Source organism: Serinus canaria, chromosome 2 (assembly GCF_022539315.1).
Source record: "Serinus canaria isolate serCan28SL12 chromosome 2, serCan2020, whole genome shotgun sequence".
NCBI classification, from domain to species: Eukaryota; Metazoa; Chordata; class Aves; order Passeriformes; family Fringillidae; genus Serinus; species Serinus canaria.
In genome coordinates this window covers 29,820,937-29,844,310 of record NC_066315.1, presented here as the reverse complement: position 1 = coordinate 29,844,310, position 23,374 = coordinate 29,820,937, and the positions used below count along the sequence as shown (strand labels likewise).

The following is a 23,374-nucleotide window of genomic DNA, read 5'->3' as shown; positions in this document are numbered from 1 at the left end:
ACTCACTCTGCAAGCAAAAGAGAAAGAGCTTCTGCTATAAGCAATTGATCCTGCTCATAAAATACACAAAAGAATCAGAGCTGATTGCAACTTTCACTGTTGCTTGGCATAAAAATACAAAAAATAATCAGCTTTCACAAAATAATTTGTTATTTGGATCTTTTAGTTCCATTTATCTTATGCGTGTAACTTTCTTATACAGAACCTTTGGGTGGGGTGACAATCTCTAAATTCAAGTAACATGTAGTCTATTATCACATTCAGAAAGCAGACACCAACATTTATTTTCAGAGATCTACGTAGAAAAGGTGATCTTCCAGCAATGCATTAAGTTCAAATATGACTGCAAGATCAAAGGTGATCTTGCAGTCATATTTGAACTTAATGCATCAACTAACAATTTACCAGCGTGAGATTAATTTTTGAGTTAGCAGAAATTACACAATTATCATTTAAGTGTCAATTTCTTAAGGTTATTATCAATGTCTTAGGAGGAAGAAAGTTCAGTGGCCTTAATATAAGCTAAATGAAGCAGATATCCCATTAGATGGATTTTATTATTATTATTTCCTAGGTTATTTTTACAAAAGAAAGTGGCATTTTGGGAAACTTGTTAGTGCTTTGGCTCCTACTGATTACAATGTTCAATGTCAAAAAGAAAACCATAAAGCTATTGAAATACAGAACTGATTCCCTAAACATCTCTCAGATCCTGACAAGAGCTACATCCTGTTAAGCATTAAGTTTCCAATTAGGGGAGATTAAATCATCTGGTGTGATATCTTGGAAAGTGATAATCTTGACTACATATATTCCAGAGAACCTTCCACATACCTGCAAGCCTGAAGCACATCTGTGCACATTAAACAGCATGTTTCACATTTTAAAAGTTCCTTGAATGCAAGAGCTCAAGATTTTGATGCAAAGAAGGTTCATAATAGCACCTACTGGGTTCTTCCATCAGCAAAGGCAAACAAAGGAGAGAATTTGGTCATGACATATAAAAGCCAGTAAACACCTCTACAAAGGCAGGGGATTCCCATCAGGGAGTCCTAGAAGGATCCCTGTAAGAATCACATAGCTGAGCAGACAGTGTCATCATGAAACCTCTAGTCAGAATATCTGAAAATGTCTGAAATGTAAGTATATTCTCACTTCAATTCCTTCATAAAAAAAAAGTGAAAGAAATTGAAGCAATTTCTTTGAAAGTCTCTTGCATTTAATTTATCATGTCTCTACTTCAATATTTGGTTTAATACAGCCATAGAGTGGGGTTAGCTAATGCAGACAAAGAATCTTCAGAATATTTTAAAGATACTTCAAGTATGAAAATATTTGCATACACTGTAAATTCCTGTGTTCTATTTTCATCTTGAATGAAAACATGACCCACTTTATGAACATGAGCAACTGTGGGCTTGGAGGGCATTACCAAATCCAAAGGGAGACAAATCTTTTCCTGTATGATTTCACCTAGATAAGAGTTAAAAGCAGCACATGGCTTTGGACAGCACTGAAAGAGTCTGCACAAGTAATTTTCTCCCAGATGAGTTTAGAGCAGTAGTCTTTTCTGAGCAGTTATAACCATTTAGTAGTGTATCATCTGAATCTATCCCCTTGCACGTGATACTGCCTTCCCTCCTCATTCATTTCTGTTCCTTAATCAGACAAATCCTCTCCAAGAGATTATAAAATAATTTACATAAAGGTTTCCTGGGAGAGAAAAGGCAAAAATGAACATGGCTGTATTCTTTTCTAGGACACTTAGGAGCTTAAAATAAGGCAAAGGGTTAAAACTGAAGGATAGTCTCAGGTATTTAGGTTAGTCTGACCAGCTTAGTCACTAACAGTCAGGTATCCTCAGTTAGAGGAAGGCACAAAAGGACAGCAGATACTTTTCTGTCTCTTAAGGGAGAGAGACATTATTTGAAGTGCAAGGGTGGAGCCCTTCCAAAACCATTTCATTGTACATAGATATAGAGACTTACTTGAGCCACAGTATTCCAGAAAAAGAAGATGCATTTCACAGCATTAGCTGCCCCTCAGCACTGCTACAAATGGAAATGTAAGTAAATATGTGCACAAGAAACACAAGTCCTTTGCATTATACAAACATAGGCTGGCATGGATGTTACAGGTGATGTAAAATGATGGCAAAGTAATTTGAAGTTGCAAGGCACAGAAAGCACTTGCTAAGGTTCCTCTCAAACACAGCCATGGTTTCTTGATTTTGCATAAGTTTTTTGTTGCTTTCTTCTGTTTTGGTCTTACTCGGATGGATTCAAACTCTGCAAGAAACAAACTTATGAGACTGAACCAGCATTCTGGCACACAACAGGTGGAACCTAATTCTGTCATTAGTATCTCCAATGCTTTCTTCTCTAGTTGTAAGACCCATTACATTTTTCTCATTGTCCATTACATTTTTGATTGTTAGTAATCCAATCATTTGCCTGAATTATTTTTTCCTATATAGCTTATCATATTTATTACAATATTCCACTGTTTCCCAGGTTTCCTTATTTCTTAGCATAAAATGCTCTTGTTTATTATTTTACCTTGGCATTTAAACTTTTCATTTGTGCACACTGAATTTACAGCTTTCTCTCTCTTTTATGAGATGTGTGTTTTATTTAATTCTCTGATCTGCATCCTAATGATTTTCTAAGTGTTGTCTATTTTCATCCAGTCTTGCATGCAATTCCATATTTTTTACATTCTATATTTTATTGGGAAAACAATTTAGGAAGAGGTCAAAAATAAAACTGATCCTTATCATGCATTCAGGACTTTCTGAAAGTTTGCCACAACTTTTGATTTCTAACATATCCTAAATCACACATTATGATGAGTAGGCAGCTCAGAACCATTTGTGAAGGGTGATCTGCTTGCACACACAGGCCCATTCAGAAATTTTTTGTTTGTTTTTTAACAATCAAGCTTTTTTATTGTTTATAAAAGTTAGTCTAATTACTTGGTCTGTCCAGCAAAACCATTTTTTTTAAGCCTATTCTCACTACAGCAAGCACTTTCAATTAAGTAAGCAGAAGTTGTGTCTGAGAAGGAAACCACCTAGCACAGCACAGTATTCATAAGTCCAGACAATTAACCACTTTTTTTTTTTTCCAGCATTTTCTCAATCCATATTCCTTTCTGTATCACTAATTCAGAACATTAAAACACAACAGAAACATTCAGCCTAATCTTGAACTGAAACTGCCTAGCAAACTTTTCTTCCAACAGGGTTTCAGAGAAGCAAATATCTATTTTGCTCTTGAATTCTGAAATGTGTTAATATGAAAGCAGTGGTTATAAAATGTTTTCAAAATATACAAATCAGACTAAATGCAATTGTAAACCTTGTTGACAGTGTTCTGCTGAACTACTCCTAATTCAGCTCAAACATGCAAATCTTGTAGGATAAGCAGTTTTTCCTCAATCCTCAAAACATTTCTAGATTAAGATCTCTTGACTTTTGAAGTACTAGAAATGTCATGTCTGAAAGACCACATTCTATGGCTAGACCCACTAAAATGGAAAGCTGGTATGAACATCAGTAGTTCAATGCCTGAGCTCTTAATGTCCTATTTTTCTCCCACCCAGACAAATGTACAAAATGCTGGCTGAATCTCACTCCTCAATTCACAGCCCTTATTGTCTATAAAATTTAGTACTAACAAATAGTACATTTGCATTGCCAGTTACAGAAAAATTGTTAAAAAGAATGCTTGCTGCATGCTTAGAGCAAAATGCTTCACAAAACATCGCTGCTACAGGTAATTGAACACGTTTCCTACAATATCACACCCATGCAGAACATGTTTCTTTTAAAATCATTAACAGTAGCCATGACATTCTTAAATTTGGCTGAAGTAGTAACACTGAAGCAATACACTTACTGGTTTTAGAAACATTTTACCAAATGAAGGCATTAGATTTGCTAGATTTGCCTAACATATATACCATACTCTGTTTTAAAACATTCTCCTAACCCAAGAACTTGAAATTTAACCAGATTGTGTGTGGGATGATTTTCCTCAGCTTTGGCAGTATACTTTCTTTTGAGCCATTCCCAAAACATAGCTCAGAAAGCCCTAAACTACTTCTTGAACTCAATTGGTGTTTCTCTTAAGACCAATAAAAGACTAAAATAAATAAAATATCTGCTTTTAAAGGGCTGAAAAACCATTATACACCACAGAATCACTCACAACACTGATTAAAACCAACCCAAGCTCTGCTACACAGGTCAGCTGAACTGAGGTTTTTATATGTTTTTAGCCTTTTTAATGTTGCTTTTTAAAGAAAGAGTTAACAGCATTATTAAGCGTGGAATGTTAAGTGTTTATGCAGTAGTGTCCCGTAAAAGGGGGACATATCCTCAGTACCACAAAGTGGTACTTAACACAACTCTGTTTTCTTAAGCAGAAGGTAAAAGCAACAACAAGTTGTGTATATTTCTTTTTCCTTAAGTGACTGATACTGAACTTATTTCACAGCATGATAATTATTCAGTCCAGAAACACCACACTAAGTCAACATGCACCAGCCTACCAAAATGAGAATTCAGTCACTGCATTTGGAAAACTCAAGTATTTGCTCACACAAACACTTGCACTTCCTATAGCAGATGTTTCCAAACTGTGCTATGCATTAGGAGCCTCTGCTCCTGATCTGGGTGTGAGAACAAAGACAAAATAAAAAAGAATAGAAAAATAAAGGTGGAGTCATAAATAGTTGCAACCACTATGGAATAAATGCTCATTCCCTCAAAAAGCCTGCGTGTGCATCTTGCTCACAATACCCCCATCAGCCTACCAGATTCAGAGAAGGTAACAGGAAGGCAAAATGAGATTTCTATGGGAGATGAAAGGCAGTTTGCCATTTTTGAGAGCAAGAAGTGGGCAGAAGGTTACAGGACCTTGTAAGTGTAGGATCAGGAGTAAACTATTATGTCTTTGTCAGAGAGGGTCAAAAGTGGGTGGGAATTTCTAAGCTTCTAATGCATCAGTGGTAGCTTTCACAGTAAAGTAAAGTTGGGGGAAAAAATGCCCCAAGAATGACTGCATATGAATATGTATAATGCAGCAGAAGAGCATTAAGTGTGCACTGCTTTTATGGTTGGCCAGATGCACCTAGTCACCTGATAAAATTTTAGTTCAGATTTTTTTTTTAAACATACACAAGGAATAAAACTTCATTTTTGCTTTTATCTTGTACTTAAAAACAGAAAAGTAAATCTCAGGAAGCATACAGTTGCTCAAATTTGTAATCTCTCACTTGGTCTTTGAAGCTTAGCAACCACATACCAAACTGTATACTGATTGTGGTTTCAAGACTTAGAGGCAATGAACTCTTGTGCCCTAACTATCACAGGGGTGACAGTCACCAGCTGAATCACCAAAACCATATCCTGGCATAGACACGTTTCTTCTGAGCTATTTCCCATTCAGTTGCTTCTCTTGGTACATCTTCTTTGCTTCTTCAGAAAAAGAAGATCAGCAAGAGGTGCATGCTGCTAAATTGTAACTTATCATCAGACCTGTTAATGTGATACTGCTTTAGCCACAAAAAGGGGTGGAAAAAAGGCTTCTTAATTTTTTTTTTTTTTTTTTTTGAGGTGAGGCACAAAAAATCAAATATGAAAGTGAAGTAATTTAATTCCTTGTGGAATGAGATCTATGGGAAATTTAACCTAGATTAACATTTTCGTACTTCTGACCCTTCGGTTCCTAAAATCAGAGTTTTCCTATAACAATTTTTCAATATGTTAGAACAAAAAGTGAATCAAATATTACATATTGTTTAAACTGCTATTGGTTAGGCTTTTGTTTTGTTGAAAAGACAAGTTAATAGAAACTAGACAATTACAATCTACTACCATAGATTTTTATTTTTTAATAAATCACTAGTTCTCAAATGGTTAAACTTTTTGCTTAAGAAAAAATCACGTTGAAATATCTGCTCCTTTTTACACAGTATTATTTTTTATTATAAAGCCTGTTTAAAAAACACTCAAAAGTGTTTTTTAAATTCCCTATACAGTTCCCAGCTATTTTCTTTCTCACCTCCTACAAACTGGGACCTGGTTCTCAAACATTAATTCAAATTCTTTTTTTTTTTTTTCCCTACTGAAACAGTGTCTTAAGTTTATCTTCACTGAACTGATGGCTCAACATCAACTTCATAGGGGTTTGTCTGGGGAATTTCTCTACCATTTTAACTGAAAAAATGGAAACTGTCAATTATATTCCATACATGAAAGAGGACAGTTTATTCCACTTGTAAAAGGCAATGTTGAGTTTTGCAACTACTGCATTAAAAGGGTATGGAAATGGGTTTGGAAGGTTTCTTTACAACACCATTCAATTCCAATCCTTGCTATATAAAAATATTAATTAATAAGCACTTTCTAACGGAAATATCTCTTATTTAAATTGAGGGAGGAAAACATGCATTTCAGCAAAAGAGATGTAGTTGTATTTTTGTACCAATTCATAACTTTTATGCAGTTTAGCAGAAGGCTTTCTGGAATGACTGATTATAGCAAGGGAACCAAGTGGACTTTTGAAGGATTGCTTCCTTTCCAGACCAAAACTGTCCTTTCTCTACTAGAGATATGACAGTTACTCTCAGCTTATTTCACTGCCAGAGCCCATAGTCTTATCTTGTTAAAAGCCACATGCATGTCCTTGTTCCAGTAAAAGTAAATCAAACAAATTGTATAAGCAAGGAGGAAACCGGGGGCACTACCCTTATTTTTTCCTTTAAATAAGCAAAATACAACATGCTAAAAAATGCAGCATGAAGAAAAGAAGCAATAAAGGAAAGACATCATCCTTCAGTTTGTAGCTCAGATGGAGACACCAAGAGGAAGTTGGGAATTCGTTCACAAAGCCAGTGTCTTCTGGTGGCCCCGCAGGAATTGTACTGATGAAGATGCGACATCTTTGATGAGGAAGTCAGACTATTTGACCAGTCAGGCAGTAGACTTACTCCAGTAATCTCTGCTTTATGCAATCAGTTAGAATTTGTCTTGAGGGGCCAAGTATGTATATATTTCAGCTCATTAGATGTTATACAATGCCATGCATAAAGTGTGCAGTACTGTGCAATTCAAAAGGCACATGGGTTGAATTTCAAGAGGCAATTATTCAGTGGAAAAAAATGAGCATCTCTTTGTTCAATTAAAAACAGAGTTTAGCATGCATCACTAAGGACAACTAATTCCTATTTGTAGGTCCCTTTTAATGTTCGCAGCTGGCAGGCAGTAAACCTACATTTTCTTAAGGAGTTTCAGATAACTACTCATTCTAGTTCTTACGGTTTAGTTCATTTAAGTTTCTACAATAACTAGGGTTAAGTTTTATCATTAACATTAGATCTTGTTAAACATACACAGATGGACACAGCACTGATGAGCAGGAGCTCCCAAGAGAGTTTTCCCAGAAAACATTTATCAATACATTGCCTGAAACTTTGAAGTGCACATTTGAAATTCATTATTTTTTACCTCTTTAAAAAGAGGCAAATTATTTATTTTAATTATTATTTTTAACACCAAATTAATCAATTAAACAATGAAAATGACCAAGGTCTGGTAAATAGAATTAGCTTTTAGCTGGATCTCCAAGACCATTCTCAAAGCAGTCATTCTCTAAGCAAGTAGTTTATGAAAGCATGTACGCAGCAGAAACTGTTCAAACAGAGGTGAAGCTTTTGTTTACTCAGGAAAAACAAACAGTGTTAGAACTAGCTGGAACTGTAAACATCTACAGAACTCAATCATACATGTCTTATTTCCTGTTTGACTATATCTGTATTCTGATAAGGCGAAACTAGGGCATTTCTCCCATTGTCAAACACACACAGGAGAACTGCTGAGTCACAAACAGCATAGACAGAAGCAAAAAGCATTCCAGTATTAATAGATTATTTGTACACATTTTTAATGTGTATTCATACTGAAGCCTTAAATAACTAGGACATATTTCTAAGGTCACAGTCAAGCAAACCATACTTCTAAAAATTCAGATGGATGAATCATGAAGCCCATGGAAGACAGATGTTGAAAGCCCAGTGCAAGATCTAATTATAATTCTCCACTCAAACTGTCATTGGAGGAGGGAGCAACAGTTGTGGTGATTTGTATTAAAAAAACAAAAAGCTCCAAATCACCTTATCTTTAGGTGCTACAGTACAGCAATAACATTAGCAAAGATTACAACATTTGGAATACACAAGGCCAGAGAAGCAGTGGTACTTCCTGAGGCTAGGCTTTTTAACTTGCTACCTGTTCGAGGTTTCAATGTCAAACAACAGTGTCAATCTCCAGAACACTGATGTGCTAGAACAGGACAAATTATATTTTAGGCTCTGACCTTGCAAACAAGAGTCGGGAATCCTGAGTAAAGCCCAGAACAGTATGCTTAAAACTAATCTCCCTATTAACAAGGCCTACAGAGAAACAACAAATGCTCTGCATACTGGACAGGGTTTTTAAGTAATTTTACAACAGCTTTGTGGAACATAAGAGGCTCCTACACTGACCTTTCATATGCCTTTGATTAAATAGTACACATAGGGCAGAGAAGAGATAACCTTTCATTTCTCTTCTTTGCAAAGGGAGTTCTAACAATGATTAACATCAATCACTGAAATACCAGAATGTAATAGGGAAAGAAAATCCAAAGAACATATTAACTGTTATCATTTGTACCTGGTTTCTCCTCTTATGTTGCAAATACATTAACATTTTAAGTTCTTACTTTGTTACATAAACATTATTTGTTATATAAACTTATACAAAATTTCAATCTTAGATGTTCCGTTTGGGTTATATTAAATTGCAACAATCCATGGGGGCTGAGAGCTGCCCAGCTGCATCAGTGCTTAGTGACACAGCACTCCTAAAAATAAAAGCTAAGATTGTGGAAACATACATATTTTGAGATTTAGAGTGATGTCACAGCTACATGGCTCTAATCATCATTTCTGAAGATCAAAATTTAGGACTTGAAAGCTTAAATCCCTACTTATCATCTGTTATGTAAAATACAGGCTAAAATAGTCTGTAGCAGACAGTCCCAAATGGTCAGTGTGAATCTCAGGGGATTGGAGGCAAGGGGGGAGGTTTGGAGAGGGAAAAAAAAAAAAAAAAAAGAGACAAGCAGTGAAAGAATAAGCATGGATTAGGAAATAACATGAATGGTATGGTAGTCTGATACTGAAAAAATGATACAATTCCAAGCTTCACATTTTGTATTAATTTTATATTTGGGCCAAGAGGAAGACAGTACAAAAGGAAAAAGAGTTGGTTTGTTTGGGTTGGCCTTTTTTTCCATCAGTTTTTTTTTTCCTCCAACTCTCAGACAAGATTCAAAGAAGTGCATTCAAAACTGTGAAAATTACTTCATGTGCATGGTATAAAATACCAGATACAGGAAAAGTAATTAGAGAACAACCAAACAGTGGGGTATTTTCTACCTTGGGTGTAGAAAAACGGCTCAGACATTCATGAATCAAGTAATATTAGCCAGGCCCACTAAAGATGCTGGCAGCAGCAAATTCCTATACAGCATCTACACAAACACTCAAAAGCAGTAAGTGCAGCCTAACTCCACTGCTCTACAGGGCTGTAAGCTTTTCCTGGTGAGGAGATCAATTATCTATGTATACAGTAATAGGAGCAGGGAAAGGAGGTATACCATGAAAGGGAAGTCACACCTTGAAAGAATACACGAGGAAAATTGCATGAGACAAATACAGCAGGCACAGATGGTAACTGTCCAAAATAAAAGCAAGGCAGGACAGAGTTACTGTACTATCCTGGTCTTACTGGGCTGTGTTTTAATAATGTTTGTTCTTTGTTTCTGTACTTTTTTTGTGCTTCAGTTTCTTTTCCAGACCCCCACCTGACGCTTGGCAGAAAGGCTATCTATATCTGCTAGACTGGCAAAATGTTGCTGCCCTTCTCAGAGTGACAGAATAAATACATTGTCTCCCACTTTGCCTGCGTTTCCCATTTCTACATCTTAGCCACACTACCCAGAACAGGAACCACATGCAGTCTGTTCTCTCCAGCACATAGCATGATAGAACAGTGGGCATGACAGGAAAAATACATTATCAAAAAATATATTTTATGTGATGACAATGGCTGCACTGGAAATTTAAGCCATACGATGCCAAGGAATGTGTGTTAATTATATTACAAAGTTAAAGAAAAAAGGCAATGCAAACTTAGTGGAAAAAATAAATCTTAATTATTTTGTTATTGCTGTGCTTGCCAGAATCCCTAGCATCCCACATAAGAAACCAATTCTAAACTAATTTTGAGCGGAAACTTTCTTCTATAAATGCAAAATACTGCCCAATAAGCAAGAGGGGGAAAAAAACCCAAATACTTTAAACCACAGGAATTCTTAGTGAAATGGATGAAAGGACAATTAATAAGCAACATGTTGAATTTTGTTTCTAATGTATTGATACACACACATAGCACAGCTACTTCATTTTAGATTCTGCAAGCCTCTCCTTTATTCTCAGTACACATTTAAAAAGAAAAATCATGCCCCTAACATTAAAAAAGTGATCAGTCATACAAACTCTCCTTTTAACCCTTTAATCTGTTTCCCAAGAAAAATTATGAATGCTTTTCTTTACCACAGTAAAGTACTTAAGTGATTATCAATTAATCATATAACCAACGACCAAAGCTAGAGGCAGCAGGGCTTTTTCCTTTAGTATGCATGGGGAACACAGGATATGCCTAAATGATTGTCCAGTTGTGCTCCAGATGCTGAGCTCACACTAACCTGTATCTACACAAAGAGCTGTTGTCCCATATTCCACTTTATATTTTTCACTGCTGAATACACACATGCATGGGCACTTAACAGCAAAATGAACTGAAATAATACCAGGACAACACACAAAGGCTTTAGTGATTGTCAGCAGACACCTGCCTGATTCATCCCAGTCTCTTATATATAAAAAGCTTGCCTTAAGCCACTTTCAGAAAGTATCTTACATGCACAAAATAAACACTCCAGCAGTGATTTAAGCTAACCTGCTTGACTTTGAGGACTGCTAATCCACTTCAGTACGGCAGGTAGAAGTGCACAACTGAGAAGTGACACCACCCTAAACCACTTTTTAGCTTTGTCTTGCCACACAAGACTTTATAAAGAAACAGACTTGAGACTCACTATTTTAATCCACTACTACAATTTCCTTCTTGAGTAAGGTGAAATCTGTACCTATAAAAGCATGCCAGAGTGCCTGACAAAGGCATACAGAAAGTCTGCTGACATCATGCGGATTGAAACTAACCTGATCACACTAAACTATATGTAAAGGGTCACTTAGCAGCACAATATCTTCATTAACAAAAAACAACAATCAAAAGCAACTGCTCGACAGAATACAGATCTGTTGAGGTTGTGGAAGAGTAAAATGCATCCAACTATTTCCTACAACCTGAAACACAGCAAGCATGCAGAGGTCTACCCTATTTCAGTAAATACAGTAGAAAAACTCACCTGCCTGTAGCTCCAGAGTACATTCTGTACCACTCTACCATCTTAATAACTAGGGTCAAGTGAAGGTGTTCTTTTTTATTATATATATATATATATATATATACACACACACACACACACACTCACTTAGCTTTTAAGTAACACCAAAAAAACCCCCGTAGATATTCAAGTGAGGCACATTTATTCAAATTGATGTAACTCTTTGAGATGTCTTTCACGAAACAGTTCTTTTTCTCCCCACAGACTTCCGCCTTCAGAAAACAGACATTCACTCTAGATTATTTAAACTTGGAAAAATGCAAGTGTTTTCTTTGAAAAAAATATCTATTGTTACAGCAAAACCTTGGGTTTCCTTTCAAGCAAGATCATATGATTACGCGTTTATATTTTACTTTCCGCAGGAATTTACACACCCCCCATTTGCATCCTGTTATTCATTTAGCGTTTCCCTTCACTTCAGCATGCTGCGTTAATAAAGTGGAGCCTTGGCTCAGCCTGGGCACTCAAGGTGACAATCAGTGCTCCCTCTTGCATTTGTCAGATTTAGTCTACAGGGTTTTCCACATCTATCCAACTACACAAAATGCTCTTCCGAAAAAGCCATTCTGAGAAGCGCTGCACAGACAGAGCATGAAAATCAAACCTAGGGCATTTCAGGGCTTTTTTGCTAATTCTGTTCTTCGAAGGACTAATTTTTCTTTTGCAAGGTGAATTTTACTGAAATAGATTCTACATCATTTAAGACAGCTGAAATAGTATAAAGACCTAATTTTTACTCTTCTGCCTGTCAGTCACAAATTGGTTACTTTTTTTATCCTCACTGAAGTCAACAATGTTAGTCTTTAAATACCTTCAGATGGAGACTGATACTAACCTGATTTGTAGTCCTACAACACAAAGACCTGAAAAAAAGTATCAAAAAGTCTCTTTCTGCTATTAAAACCCTTTAAGACAGCCTCTACTGAAGGTATCAATTCTTTTTTTTCCCTGTAGAGAACTCATAGCCTGAAACTCTAAACCATAGCCTTAAGCTTTATTCCAGGACCTTCAAGTGCAAACAGGGGGGAAAAGGCAGGAAGAATAAAAATCAGTCAGTCCCACTGCACAAGAAATTATGATGAGAGATCAAGATTTACTATTATCACTCCATGCCAAGTAGGACAAACATTTGCAATCTTGGAATTATTTCAGAAAACATCATTAAAGCAACCACAACAAAATACTTTTCATTGAGATGAGAACTTCTTCAAATCACCAAGAAAACACAGACAAGTAAAACAATTTCTTTTACAGCAGTCTACCTGAGACAACCTCTTGCAAAGATTTTAATGAAACTGAGGTGCCAAGAGAACTCTCATTTGATGGGACAAAATATTTGCATTTGAAAAAAGCACTGCTAGAAATACTCGGCCAGCTCTAGCTTTAGAATTTAAACTTCATACTAAGAATTTTCCTGATCAAGCACAGAAATCAAGACACTTGGACATATTCTTCAAACAATAAACCAGAATATAAATTCATAAGCACTAATAAACTGAAGCCAGTTGACACAATAAATGAAAACAAACATTCTGTATTCCTGCAGGAAAATGTAGAACTATTTCAGACAGGTTTCTTGAATCCTTTCATCCATGTTTTGGAGTCTGAGACAATCTTAAACTGATGAGGACAGCGGTTATTTTAATGTCAAAGAAAGTTTAAAGACAACTTGAAACTTAATATCAGCTTCATTGCAATGAAGATTCTTTAGCTACAGCTGATCAATAAGATTTCATCTTCAATATAATAACTGTAAAATCTCAGTGACTGGTAAAAGAAAAGGACAATTAATTAAATACAAGCTCCTTGCTTTATTCCTGCAATGAATAGGATCAGACTACTGGCATGAAGCCAAGCAGCACATCCCACCCTACAGAGCAGCTCAGGCAGTGAAGGAGAGAGGGGGACAGGACTCCTTGGCCACCTCCAAGGTGACCAAGGACACACACTTCTGACCCCACGACTACTCTTAGTGCTGCTGTATTACCCTGGCCAGGACTGGGGTCATTGCACACCTGCCCACATAACTGGAGAACCTTAGCTGTCATTTTAATGCCTCGTGTCCTGCATTAACCAGGGCTTGGACATAGGAAAGATTTTGTCTCTATTCTTTACAAGTCACCTTTGCAATAAACTGTAGGAAGGGGCACTATCAATTATTTTATATCAAAGCGAAGTCATTTTTGATGAATCATTAAGCAAAATACAGCTGGATGAGAAGTCCTATGACATATTTTGAAACAGTAATAGTTTTACTAAGGCAATTTTCAGAGGGGGAAAAGAGAAATCTCTTGGGTATCTTTGACAGTCTGATGAAAAGGATTGGAGGACTCATTAAGGGCAATATTACTTCCAAATGCAAAGCTTTGAATGACTGGTGACCTAAGTGAAATATAAGTAGTTACATTTGGTTTCAAGAAAGTGGAAAGCTTACTTTACACAGTTACATTGTATATATTCACGAAACTGACAGTGCCATTAAAATGCAGATAAATTTAACAGTTTTAAGTACTTAAACAGCTGAAATCAACATACAGTATAAACTGAATTTTACAAGCAGTTCAAACCCAAATAAATTCCCAATGCTTACCATCAAAAAAACTTTTTGCTCTCAGGTAACTGACGCTAAGCCTAAGCACAGACAGCTTATCCAGCTTGGCGATCACATCCTGAGGGAAAGGCAGCAGGCTCGCCAGGCGGTCCAGCTCCGCGTTCAGGCGGTCCCTGTGTCTCTTGGAGGGATTGGATTTGACTCCTTCAGCTGGGGATGGCTTTACACTGTGGCAGAAAAACAAACACAACATAAACACCAGCTCCTTTCCAAAATGAAGGCAAATATTTGCTGTGCCTAATGTTACATATTGTCTCAAACTGTAACAACCAAAATGTTTTCCTGAGTGACTTTGTTTCCCATTGGAAAAAAAAAAAAAATAACCTAAAAAGGCCCAATCTCCCCTCCAACACACACATTGTTAAATGAAGCAGTTTGACATACAATGTCTATTCAAACATTTGAATGAACATTAGATACTTTTAAGACTCAGCAATTTTTATAAAAATCTTCCTATGTTTTCAGTCAAATATCACTTGAACTCTTCCAAATGTTAGTATTCCAAGTACACCGACAACTTTCAGTAATATTTGTGTACAAATAAATTTGACGGTACACTTTTTCACTTCAATAACAATTTATCATGGGTGTCCTTAATTTTTATCAGTTTGGAACAGGCTAGTATTATGAATATAACAAAAGTTTTAGTAACTTCCTAGGCATTCAAAACTATACTGAAAACCATGAGATATAGCTTAGCCAGCATGTAAAATTTTTTCAGGAAGCACTGGGAGCTCATCCCTTAAGTCATCTTGCAGTTGAAGGCACTTCATTTGAGTACAGCACAGCAAAAGCACGCCTTTGTACAGTACAAAGAACAATTTGAAAATCTTTGTGTTATGAATTACATAATGAAGTTTTTGTAAACTTGCTATTTTCCATTCATATCCACCCTGAGCTCCAGTTCCAGATACTTGGATTCTCACCCCTTCCCACATACACAGAAGTCTGGGGAAAGGTTTAAACCCCTACTCATTTAAATTACAACTAGTCATTACAAGCCAATACTGAAACCAAATAATTTATCTGCCTAAGCCATAGTACATTTTATGTTCTTTATTAAACAGTCTTCTAATTAAAGAGTGAGTCATTGTCACTTTTCCAGCACTGCAGTTCTACGTGAGATCCACAGCAGTTATCAATTTGTGCTGCTCTCACAGAAATGTTGGTTCTGCAAGATGCATCACTCAAAAATACTGAGCAGAAAGACATTCAGCAGCTAATTTCTTCAGTATTTCGTTTAATCTGCTCCCAACTGTCATCCTTATATCAATTACATGATGAGCAAATGCAAAAGCTCCAATAGTTATTTTTGCCACTGTTTGAAGTAAACCATACAGAAAAGTGATTTCCTCTCATATTTTCAGTCAAATGAGTAGTGATAGAGTGGCCACTCTTATTTTTAGCTAGTTTTTACTTTATGTTTCAATTACACCTCTTGTTAGTTTAAATCCAAGCCCTTCTATTTACAGCCATTGCTTATTCAATTGTCACTTGTCAAAAACTTGCACTTAAGCCTGGCTGCCTGCTCCCCAGCACTACAACTGCCCTTTTCCACTTTAAAGGAGCCTTATGTGGAGCCTGGAAATGCAAAGACACCTTAATGCAAAATGTTGATAATAGACAAAAATATAATGTATCAGCAGAAATTATTTCCCAGATGGATAAAGTTAAACTTGCTGCAAAATAAATATTGCAAATTAGTAGTGCTTTAGCCTAAAAACATTTGAAAAGTGGGCAAAACAGTTGAATCAAGAATTAGATAAATTCTCTTTAAAAAAACCATAGTTTCATCATCAAGGTCAATGGATGACTTACTACTTGGTTAGATGGTACTTCAGTCACAAATCATGACTTTGACACCAGCAGTTCACCATATTCCCAAGTGAACATTAAATAATTTAGCAAGGTTTTCTTCATATTCTCTTATTCTGGTAGAAAATCAATTTGTACAAGCCATATAATTAGCAAAACTTATAAATAGCCCTAAAAAAAATAGTTAAAAATCATCAAACATTAGCAGCAACATTAAAGGGTATTTCTTAAATATTTTCATGTATTAGACTGTTTCTAAATGTAGAAACAAAATAATGAATTTCAAGCATTAGTCATATAACAGTTGTATAACAGCCAGTGAACAGCTAACTACGATCCAATCAAAGTGGTCTGCTTCTGAAAAGCAGAGGACCTGTAGAAACCATTTAAGACATGCAAACTCTACAAAATACATCAGCACTAAGTAACAGGCTTTTCTATCTTAACAACTGTCCCTTGCTTTGACTGAAACTTGCAAATTGACCAAGAAGCTAAAAACCAGGTTCAACTTGCAGTCATCTCAGATTGTCAATCTGATGTGATTGTTTTTCTACTTTACGTTTACTTTCTAAAGATTTGTCTTACTTTTATTTAGCTCAAAGCATTCCTGAATACTAAGTTACCAGTATTTGCATCAAAAATTTTGCCATGTTCTCTACCCCAAATCAAACAGCAATTATCCCTAATTTTCCCCTTTGTCACACAACTAAAATTCATTATATACAAATGGATTCTTCAGTGATGAAGAGAATGAGGGCAGAAATGCCAGGGGCATAAGCAGCAACTTAACCATTTTCCATCCATTTATATAAGCCCTTGATGCTAAACACAGCCCAGATTCAATGCAGAAAATGGTCTTCAAGGCAAATAATGTGCTATGTCAAGATTAAATCCATGCATGTGTTTTATTTAAAAGAAAAAAGAAAAAGAAAAGACTAAAAGAAGGAATGTATTAAAGATGACCTTTCCATTCTTAATCTTCTACCTTTCATAGGAAATCTGAATTCTCTAACCAAAGGCCAGAGGTCCCTGTACACTCAGTGTCTCTGGACTTATCTGCAACCCTTGTCACCCAATAGCTGCAAGACAAGCAACACTTAATTTTAGAGGATTTCCATCACAACACCAGCTGACTGCTGTTTTCACAGGTCTGCTACAACATACTTAATTAGAAGTTTTCACTACACATGCTCATCACATGCGCCTTCATGGGCATTAACCCTAAATGTTTAAAAAGTGCACAATTACCTGAGTCTTAATTATTATCAAAAGGCCAAATTAAGTTTCAATATTTCCATGCTCATTTGTATTATTTTAAAAGGAAAATTTAGTAGTTTCTGAGAAAATGCAAAGAAAGAACAAGTTTATTTTGTTCATAACATAAAACGCTGGGGGGGAAACTAGAAAACCCAACAGCCAAGCACTGAAAAGCATGATACCTTAGTAACAAGACTGAAGTGTGAAATAAATCAGAAAAAATGAATGTGCAAAAAGGACACTACAGAGAGAGTCACGTTTTAAAAAAACTAACATGATAAAATACCCTAATTATTAGTTCTTAAGAACTATCTTATTCCTCAGGAAAGGGGAATATAAGGAAAAACATACAAGCCACCTAACTAATAGAGTTCATCTTCTCAGCTTTGAATATTTTTCATCTCATATTTAACAGCACATGCAATAACATATCTTTTTCCTATGCACAGGATTTCACTCAGTGAAGGCCAGTTATATAGAATCAGTTATGACACTAAGCAAGTAATGGAATCCTAAAAAATATATATTTATTTGCTTTAGCAACTAAAAGAATACTTGTAAGCTTTTACTCATATTTCCCAAACTGAACTTACGATTACTGAAAATTGAGCTGGTGATTTCTTTGGAAACCACAGATAAGAATTACAGACTATTAACCTCTTAAACTTATTTTCAACCAATCTTAAAAGGGCAGAGACCCTTTCCAGTGGCTCTTTCAGCAGAGACTGAAACCAGTCAAGATTCACACTGCTGAAGGGATAAAGTTGTTTTATTAAAGAAACCTCAATCAGTGACATGCTACTCATCTGATGCTGGGCTACTAATTGTCATCCAGTAGCAAATAGTTCAGGTTGGTTTGGTGCATTAAGGATTCAACCAGAGCGATAGAAACATCCAGAACACCAATCAAGGATGAAAGTCTGACACTAAGTTTTAACGTATTTCACAACTTTAAGACAACAAGCCAGCATTTATTGGAAAAAAAGAAACAAAAAATTACATTCCTGTCTACTGACCATGTTATTTATATATATATACCTCCATTTGATGTAGATTCTCTTTCTAAAAATATTCTTTTGCAAGAAACATTAACCAAAACCAACCAATCAAAAAAACCCACAAACCTTAAAACAAGTGACTTTTAACAGTAAAGTCACTTAAAACAGTGATTTTACTACATGTAACATACAGTTACCTCAAGACTGACAAATATATATATAAGAGGTTTATTCTACATAAGACAACAGTCTTGCTACCTCCATTTCAAGTAAGAGGTGCAGACTGCTTTGTGGCAGATACTTCTTTACACAAAGGAATATTTCAATGATTATTTTTCCTTTCTGATGAACTTCCTTTTTGAAAGCTTATTCTGGCACTTTTTGTTTGTTTGCCTTGAATGAACACATAAATAGCTCAATTTTTTTAATTAAAATATGTGCTCTGCTTTCTAATACTACTAGGACTACTACTCATTACTAAAGATCAATCAGTAAAAACTCTGGAGTACTTAATGTCCCAAATACATTTAAGATAGCAAAGAAGAAAACCCTATCATAATTTTTAATTTGATCTACTAGATAAACAAATCATTATGCTTTTTGCCTCTGCATAGCATGAAACATTTAGAACTCCCCACCCAATTCCTTGTCTATTACACTCATCCAGTTATACAAAACAATTCTTATCCAAACACTGAAAAGAAGAAAAACAAATCAAATCAGAGCTAGTAGGCAGAAAGACATAAAAACTGCAAGCTGGAGCTGTTCTTATATAACACCTTTCATCTCACGTTAGAATCTATCTGCAGTAAACCCCATTTCCATAAAACTTGCATTTTTTTCCCTCCAACTACAATGGTACTATATTAGTTCACTTATAATCACTAGACAGAAGAAATGGAAAACTTGGAAAAAAAGACAAAAACAGAAAGCAGGGATCACTCATTGCTCCCCAAGCCTCAGTGGAGAGTAGAACATCCCCCAGCCCTGCTGCCACCAGGGGGACTCGCAGGGTTTAAACCTTAAAGAGGGAGGAAATTGAAAGACTCCAAGGTATTGAGAAAGTGATTTCTGTAGCATATCACAAGGAATTGCAGTGCACGTGTTTAGCATCTTTTTCTTCTCTCCCCTTACATGACAAGATAACAAGATGAATTGCAGGAACAACTGCCTATTATGTTCCCCCACAACTGTGTTTCTTTTTCAGCTGCAGTACTGTAATTCCCAATTCCCAAAAAAGCACATTTCAGCACTCGGCACAGTCAGACAACAGCCTGAGATTTCATCTCAGATTCAGCTCTCTACAGGGCACATAGTAGAAATGGGGAGTTTTAAGGAGGAAGTTTCTTAAATTGTTGTAGATTTATGACCATGGCTTTCATGAGTTATTTGTACCTGAAACAAGAAGTATTTCTTCTGTTTAATTTTTTCCCATGGCAACTATGTCATTATATTTAGACCTTATTCCATTTCTCTAAGCCATCTACACATCTTACTCATTATTATGCTCCATTAAGAGGTATATATATATGACAAATAAAACATTAGAACTACCAGCAGATATAATCTCTTCTACAAATGATACTAGTCCCAGTTATGTATCACCTCTACCTTTTTCTGTTCTTTTTATTTCTGAATAACTGAATTCTACTGAGGGGAGGAAAAATTGAATTCAAACAGATTAAAATGACAGTAAGTGTCAAACCTTTATTAGCTAGCATCAAGTACATCTTTCCTCTCTCCTGCAATCAGTTAAAAAGTTTTATTGCCTGTCTCACTTTCTTTTGGCCTAAAGGTGTGGTCTGTATGCAGTTATGTGAGAAATCAGAGCCCTCTGACCCACTAGCAACATTCTCCAAGACTGGCCCAACAGAAGCAGCAACCAAAGAGCATAAGGTATTTTGAGAAGAATAAAACCACATGAACATAATTAATGTGTTAAAAGCAAGATAAATGTCTTACATAAAAATAATTATGAGTAACCCAAGCAAGGTGGGTTAATAATTAGCCTCCACTTCAATTACAGGTGAACAAACTGTTTCAATATGAATGCATTTATTTTGAGAATAAACTTCTCCCTCTGATCCTAAGGCCAATAGATAAATAGTTCCCATTAGTAATAAAGCTTCAAGTTCAACTAATCACAGCTGTTCAACCAACTTACATAACAAGAAGATCCAGGGAAAAGGATTACTTACATAGACACCACAGTAAGGTAAAACAAAAAGGTTTCACATCCTCTATCCAAGGCTAACCAAAATTTAAGAATAAGGAGATCTTACCAACAAGGCAGAACACCTCACTTGTCCCAATAAGAGCTATTTGTCTTTAGATACTAGTAGGCTACAAATTCCACCAGTACGTTTCATTTCCTCACGAACAAACACTGATTTCATTCTTAAAAATCAAAAAATACAGTGTGAATTTAATTAAGCACCTCTACATTTTTTTATTTGGAAATAAATACTCAAAAAAGTAGGCACTGGTCTTTTCATAATTAATGCATTTTCTAGCAGTGGAATTTTATATATATATATATATATATCTACATACATGTATATACACATAGATACACATACACAGGTTTTTCAACTTTTTTCCTAATTTGTGAAGTAAAACCCCAAGCTATGTACATGCATTCATTCTAACAACTCCAACCATAAAGAAGCAAGCACTCAAGCTAATTCCCTTCACCCTGAGACCGAGTTGTCTTCTGTGAATCTAAAAAAATATCATTCTCAATAGGATATTATCAAATATTTTCCATTCTCTCCTTCTACACTTTTGTAGCCCTTGTAGTTAATTTACATCTACAGAAGTAGCCCACAGAAATGCACTTGGATTTTTTGAGCGTTGCTTATTTTTCTTGCAGCTCAGTAGTTTACCTTTGCTACATTTTATGACCTAGAGATTCTTGACTTTCAGTTGAAAGTGCAAGTTAAGCATCTCTTCTAGCCTAAAAATTCCCCTCTCACGAGAGCAGTGTTTTAGTGAAGCATATAAAACCTAGGATGCAGACCTAAAGCAGGTGCAGCAAACAAAATTACTAAATTACTCTGGCACTAAACTGTTCCCACAGTTTCAAAACTAAAAATTAATAAACAAAAAGCCGCTCTAGAGCCAGTTTGGTTTTTTTTTTTTCTTTCCTCTTCCTACTGGTCTACAGCACTTGGGTTTCTTTGACTACGCACAAATAAACGCATCCCATGCGGTACCGGAGGATTCAAGAGAAGGGTTCAAGCTGGAGTTCAGCCCTCCCAGGCAGGCCCTAAGCGGTGGGAACCGGCCAAGCCTTTCCCGACTCCGAGTACCCCGCAGAGACACCTGAGCGAGCCGGCGGCCGCGCGGTGCGGAGCGGTGCGGGAGCGCGGGGGGAGCGCGGCCCCGGCCCACGGCACCCACCCCGGCGGGGCGAGCGCAGCCACCGCGCGGAGCCGTCACCTCAGATGCCTCCCAATCTAGGTCAGCCGGCTGCGCCGCGCTGCCGGCACCGCTCCCTCCTTCCTCCGCCCCGACCCTCCGCGCCCGACCCTCCCTTCTTCTTTTTTATCGGGGTGGGGGGAAAAAAACCCTGAAAGCAGTAAGAGTCCTGCCGACACTCCAAAGCAGCAGCAGCGGTCCCGGCCGGCGCCCCTGCCCCGCACCGCCCTACGCCGCCCCCGCCGGGCCCCCGAAGCGCGGTGCGGGGCAGGACGGCGCGCCCCGGGGAAGCCCGGCGCTCGCTTCCCCTCCTCGCCTCGCCCCTTGCCCGCCCGCGGGGCCGCTTACATTTTCTGCACAGGTTTCCGCCGCTTGCGACTGGCGTAGGTGACATTGGGGTTCATCCTGCCGCGGCTCTAGCGCCCCGCGCCGCGGGCGCCGCCGGCCGGGGGCCGCCGCTCCTCCTGACCCCGGCTGCCGGGAGCGAGCGAGCCCCACCGGCGCCGCAGCCCTGGCCTCGCTCCGCCCGCGGGCCCCGGTCCTGCTGCCCGCGGCCGCCGGGAGCTCGCTCTCTCGCCCGCTCTCTGCGGCGGTGGCGCTTTCCCCGGGCGGGCAAGAACTGGAGGCGGAGGCGCTGCGGGGCGGGTTCCCAGGTGATCGGCAGCGGCTACACCCACTCGCCGCCCCCGGAGGGCACAGGTATGGGGGCGGTCGGGGCTTTCCAGCGCCGCTCGCGCCGCGTCTCCTCGCCCAGGCGACGCCGTCTCCCCGTCGGCTCCTCCGCGGCGGTGGGAGGGTGCACGGCGGGCTCTGCACCCCGTCTGCTGGCCGAGCGCCTGTCAGAGTGCGCGGAGCCGGGACCGCCCCGCACCGCCCTGCCCGGCCCCGCGCCCGCTCCCGGCCGGGTCCCGCCCCGCCCGGCTGACAGCCGCCACCGCCCCCTCGCCGGGGAGGCCCCTCGCGGCGGCGGCGGGCGGAGGAGCAGGGGCGGCCGCGCCGCCATGTTGGGAAGGTCACGCGAGGAGAGGGAGGACCGGCGCGGCGGCGGAGGGAGCGCGGCGGGAGCGCTCCGGGGTGGCAGCGGGGATGGGAGACGGAGAAACCCCGAGCCTCTGGTGGCCGGGGAGCGATGCGAGCGGGGCTCCCGCGGCCAGTGAGAAGGAAGGTCAGCTCCCAGCGCTCATGTAGCCAAGATAACAGAAAATAATCGAGGGGGAAAAAAATCACAGCGTTAAGGTTGAAAGATAAATGACACCATCTCAATGGCGTCGTGATGTCCGTGTCTGTCACTCCACCTCCCCCGTTCCCCAACTCTTCCCGCCTCCGCCGGACTGACACCGTCACAGCCGCAGGTCGCCCCAGCAGAGAAGCCCAGAATAACAAGCGACCGCCCAAAATAGGGGGTTACTGGGGGAGAAGCGGAAAGGCACGGGGCTCCGTCGAGAGCAAGGACAGCAGGACACCTGGGGACAGAACGGAAATCACTGGGGGCAAGGTTGTCGCTCGCCAAGCACCGGGAGGACGGGCGGGTCTCAGCGACCGAGGACGCGGCTCATGTCCCACTAGGTGACGAATCTCTGAGACATTACGCTGATATTTTCGGCTAAACATTAATTTCAAATAAAAGGAGCTACATGAGAAAGTTACTGCCGAATTGCTGACGAATAAAACCTTCCAAGGAGACCCCAGTG

At 38.6% G+C, this 23,374-nt stretch overlaps 1 protein-coding gene across 1 annotated transcript in view; it reads right to left on the bottom strand.

Annotated features, from left to right (window-relative positions):
• AHR (aryl hydrocarbon receptor) overlaps nucleotides 1-22,223 on the bottom strand; it is a 61,711-nt gene extending 39,488 nt beyond the window's left edge. Inside the window, exons 1-2 of the mRNA XM_030231432.2 lie at nucleotides 22,032-22,223; nucleotides 14,173-14,360 (exon numbers count right to left, since the gene is read on the bottom strand). Coding sequence (XP_030087292.2) covers nucleotides 14,173-14,360; nucleotides 22,032-22,087 — 244 coding nt within the window. The 5' untranslated portion in view covers nucleotides 22,088-22,223. The remainder of the gene's footprint in view (nucleotides 1-14,172; nucleotides 14,361-22,031) is intronic.
• Between the last annotated feature and the right edge of the window lie 1,151 nt (nucleotides 22,224-23,374).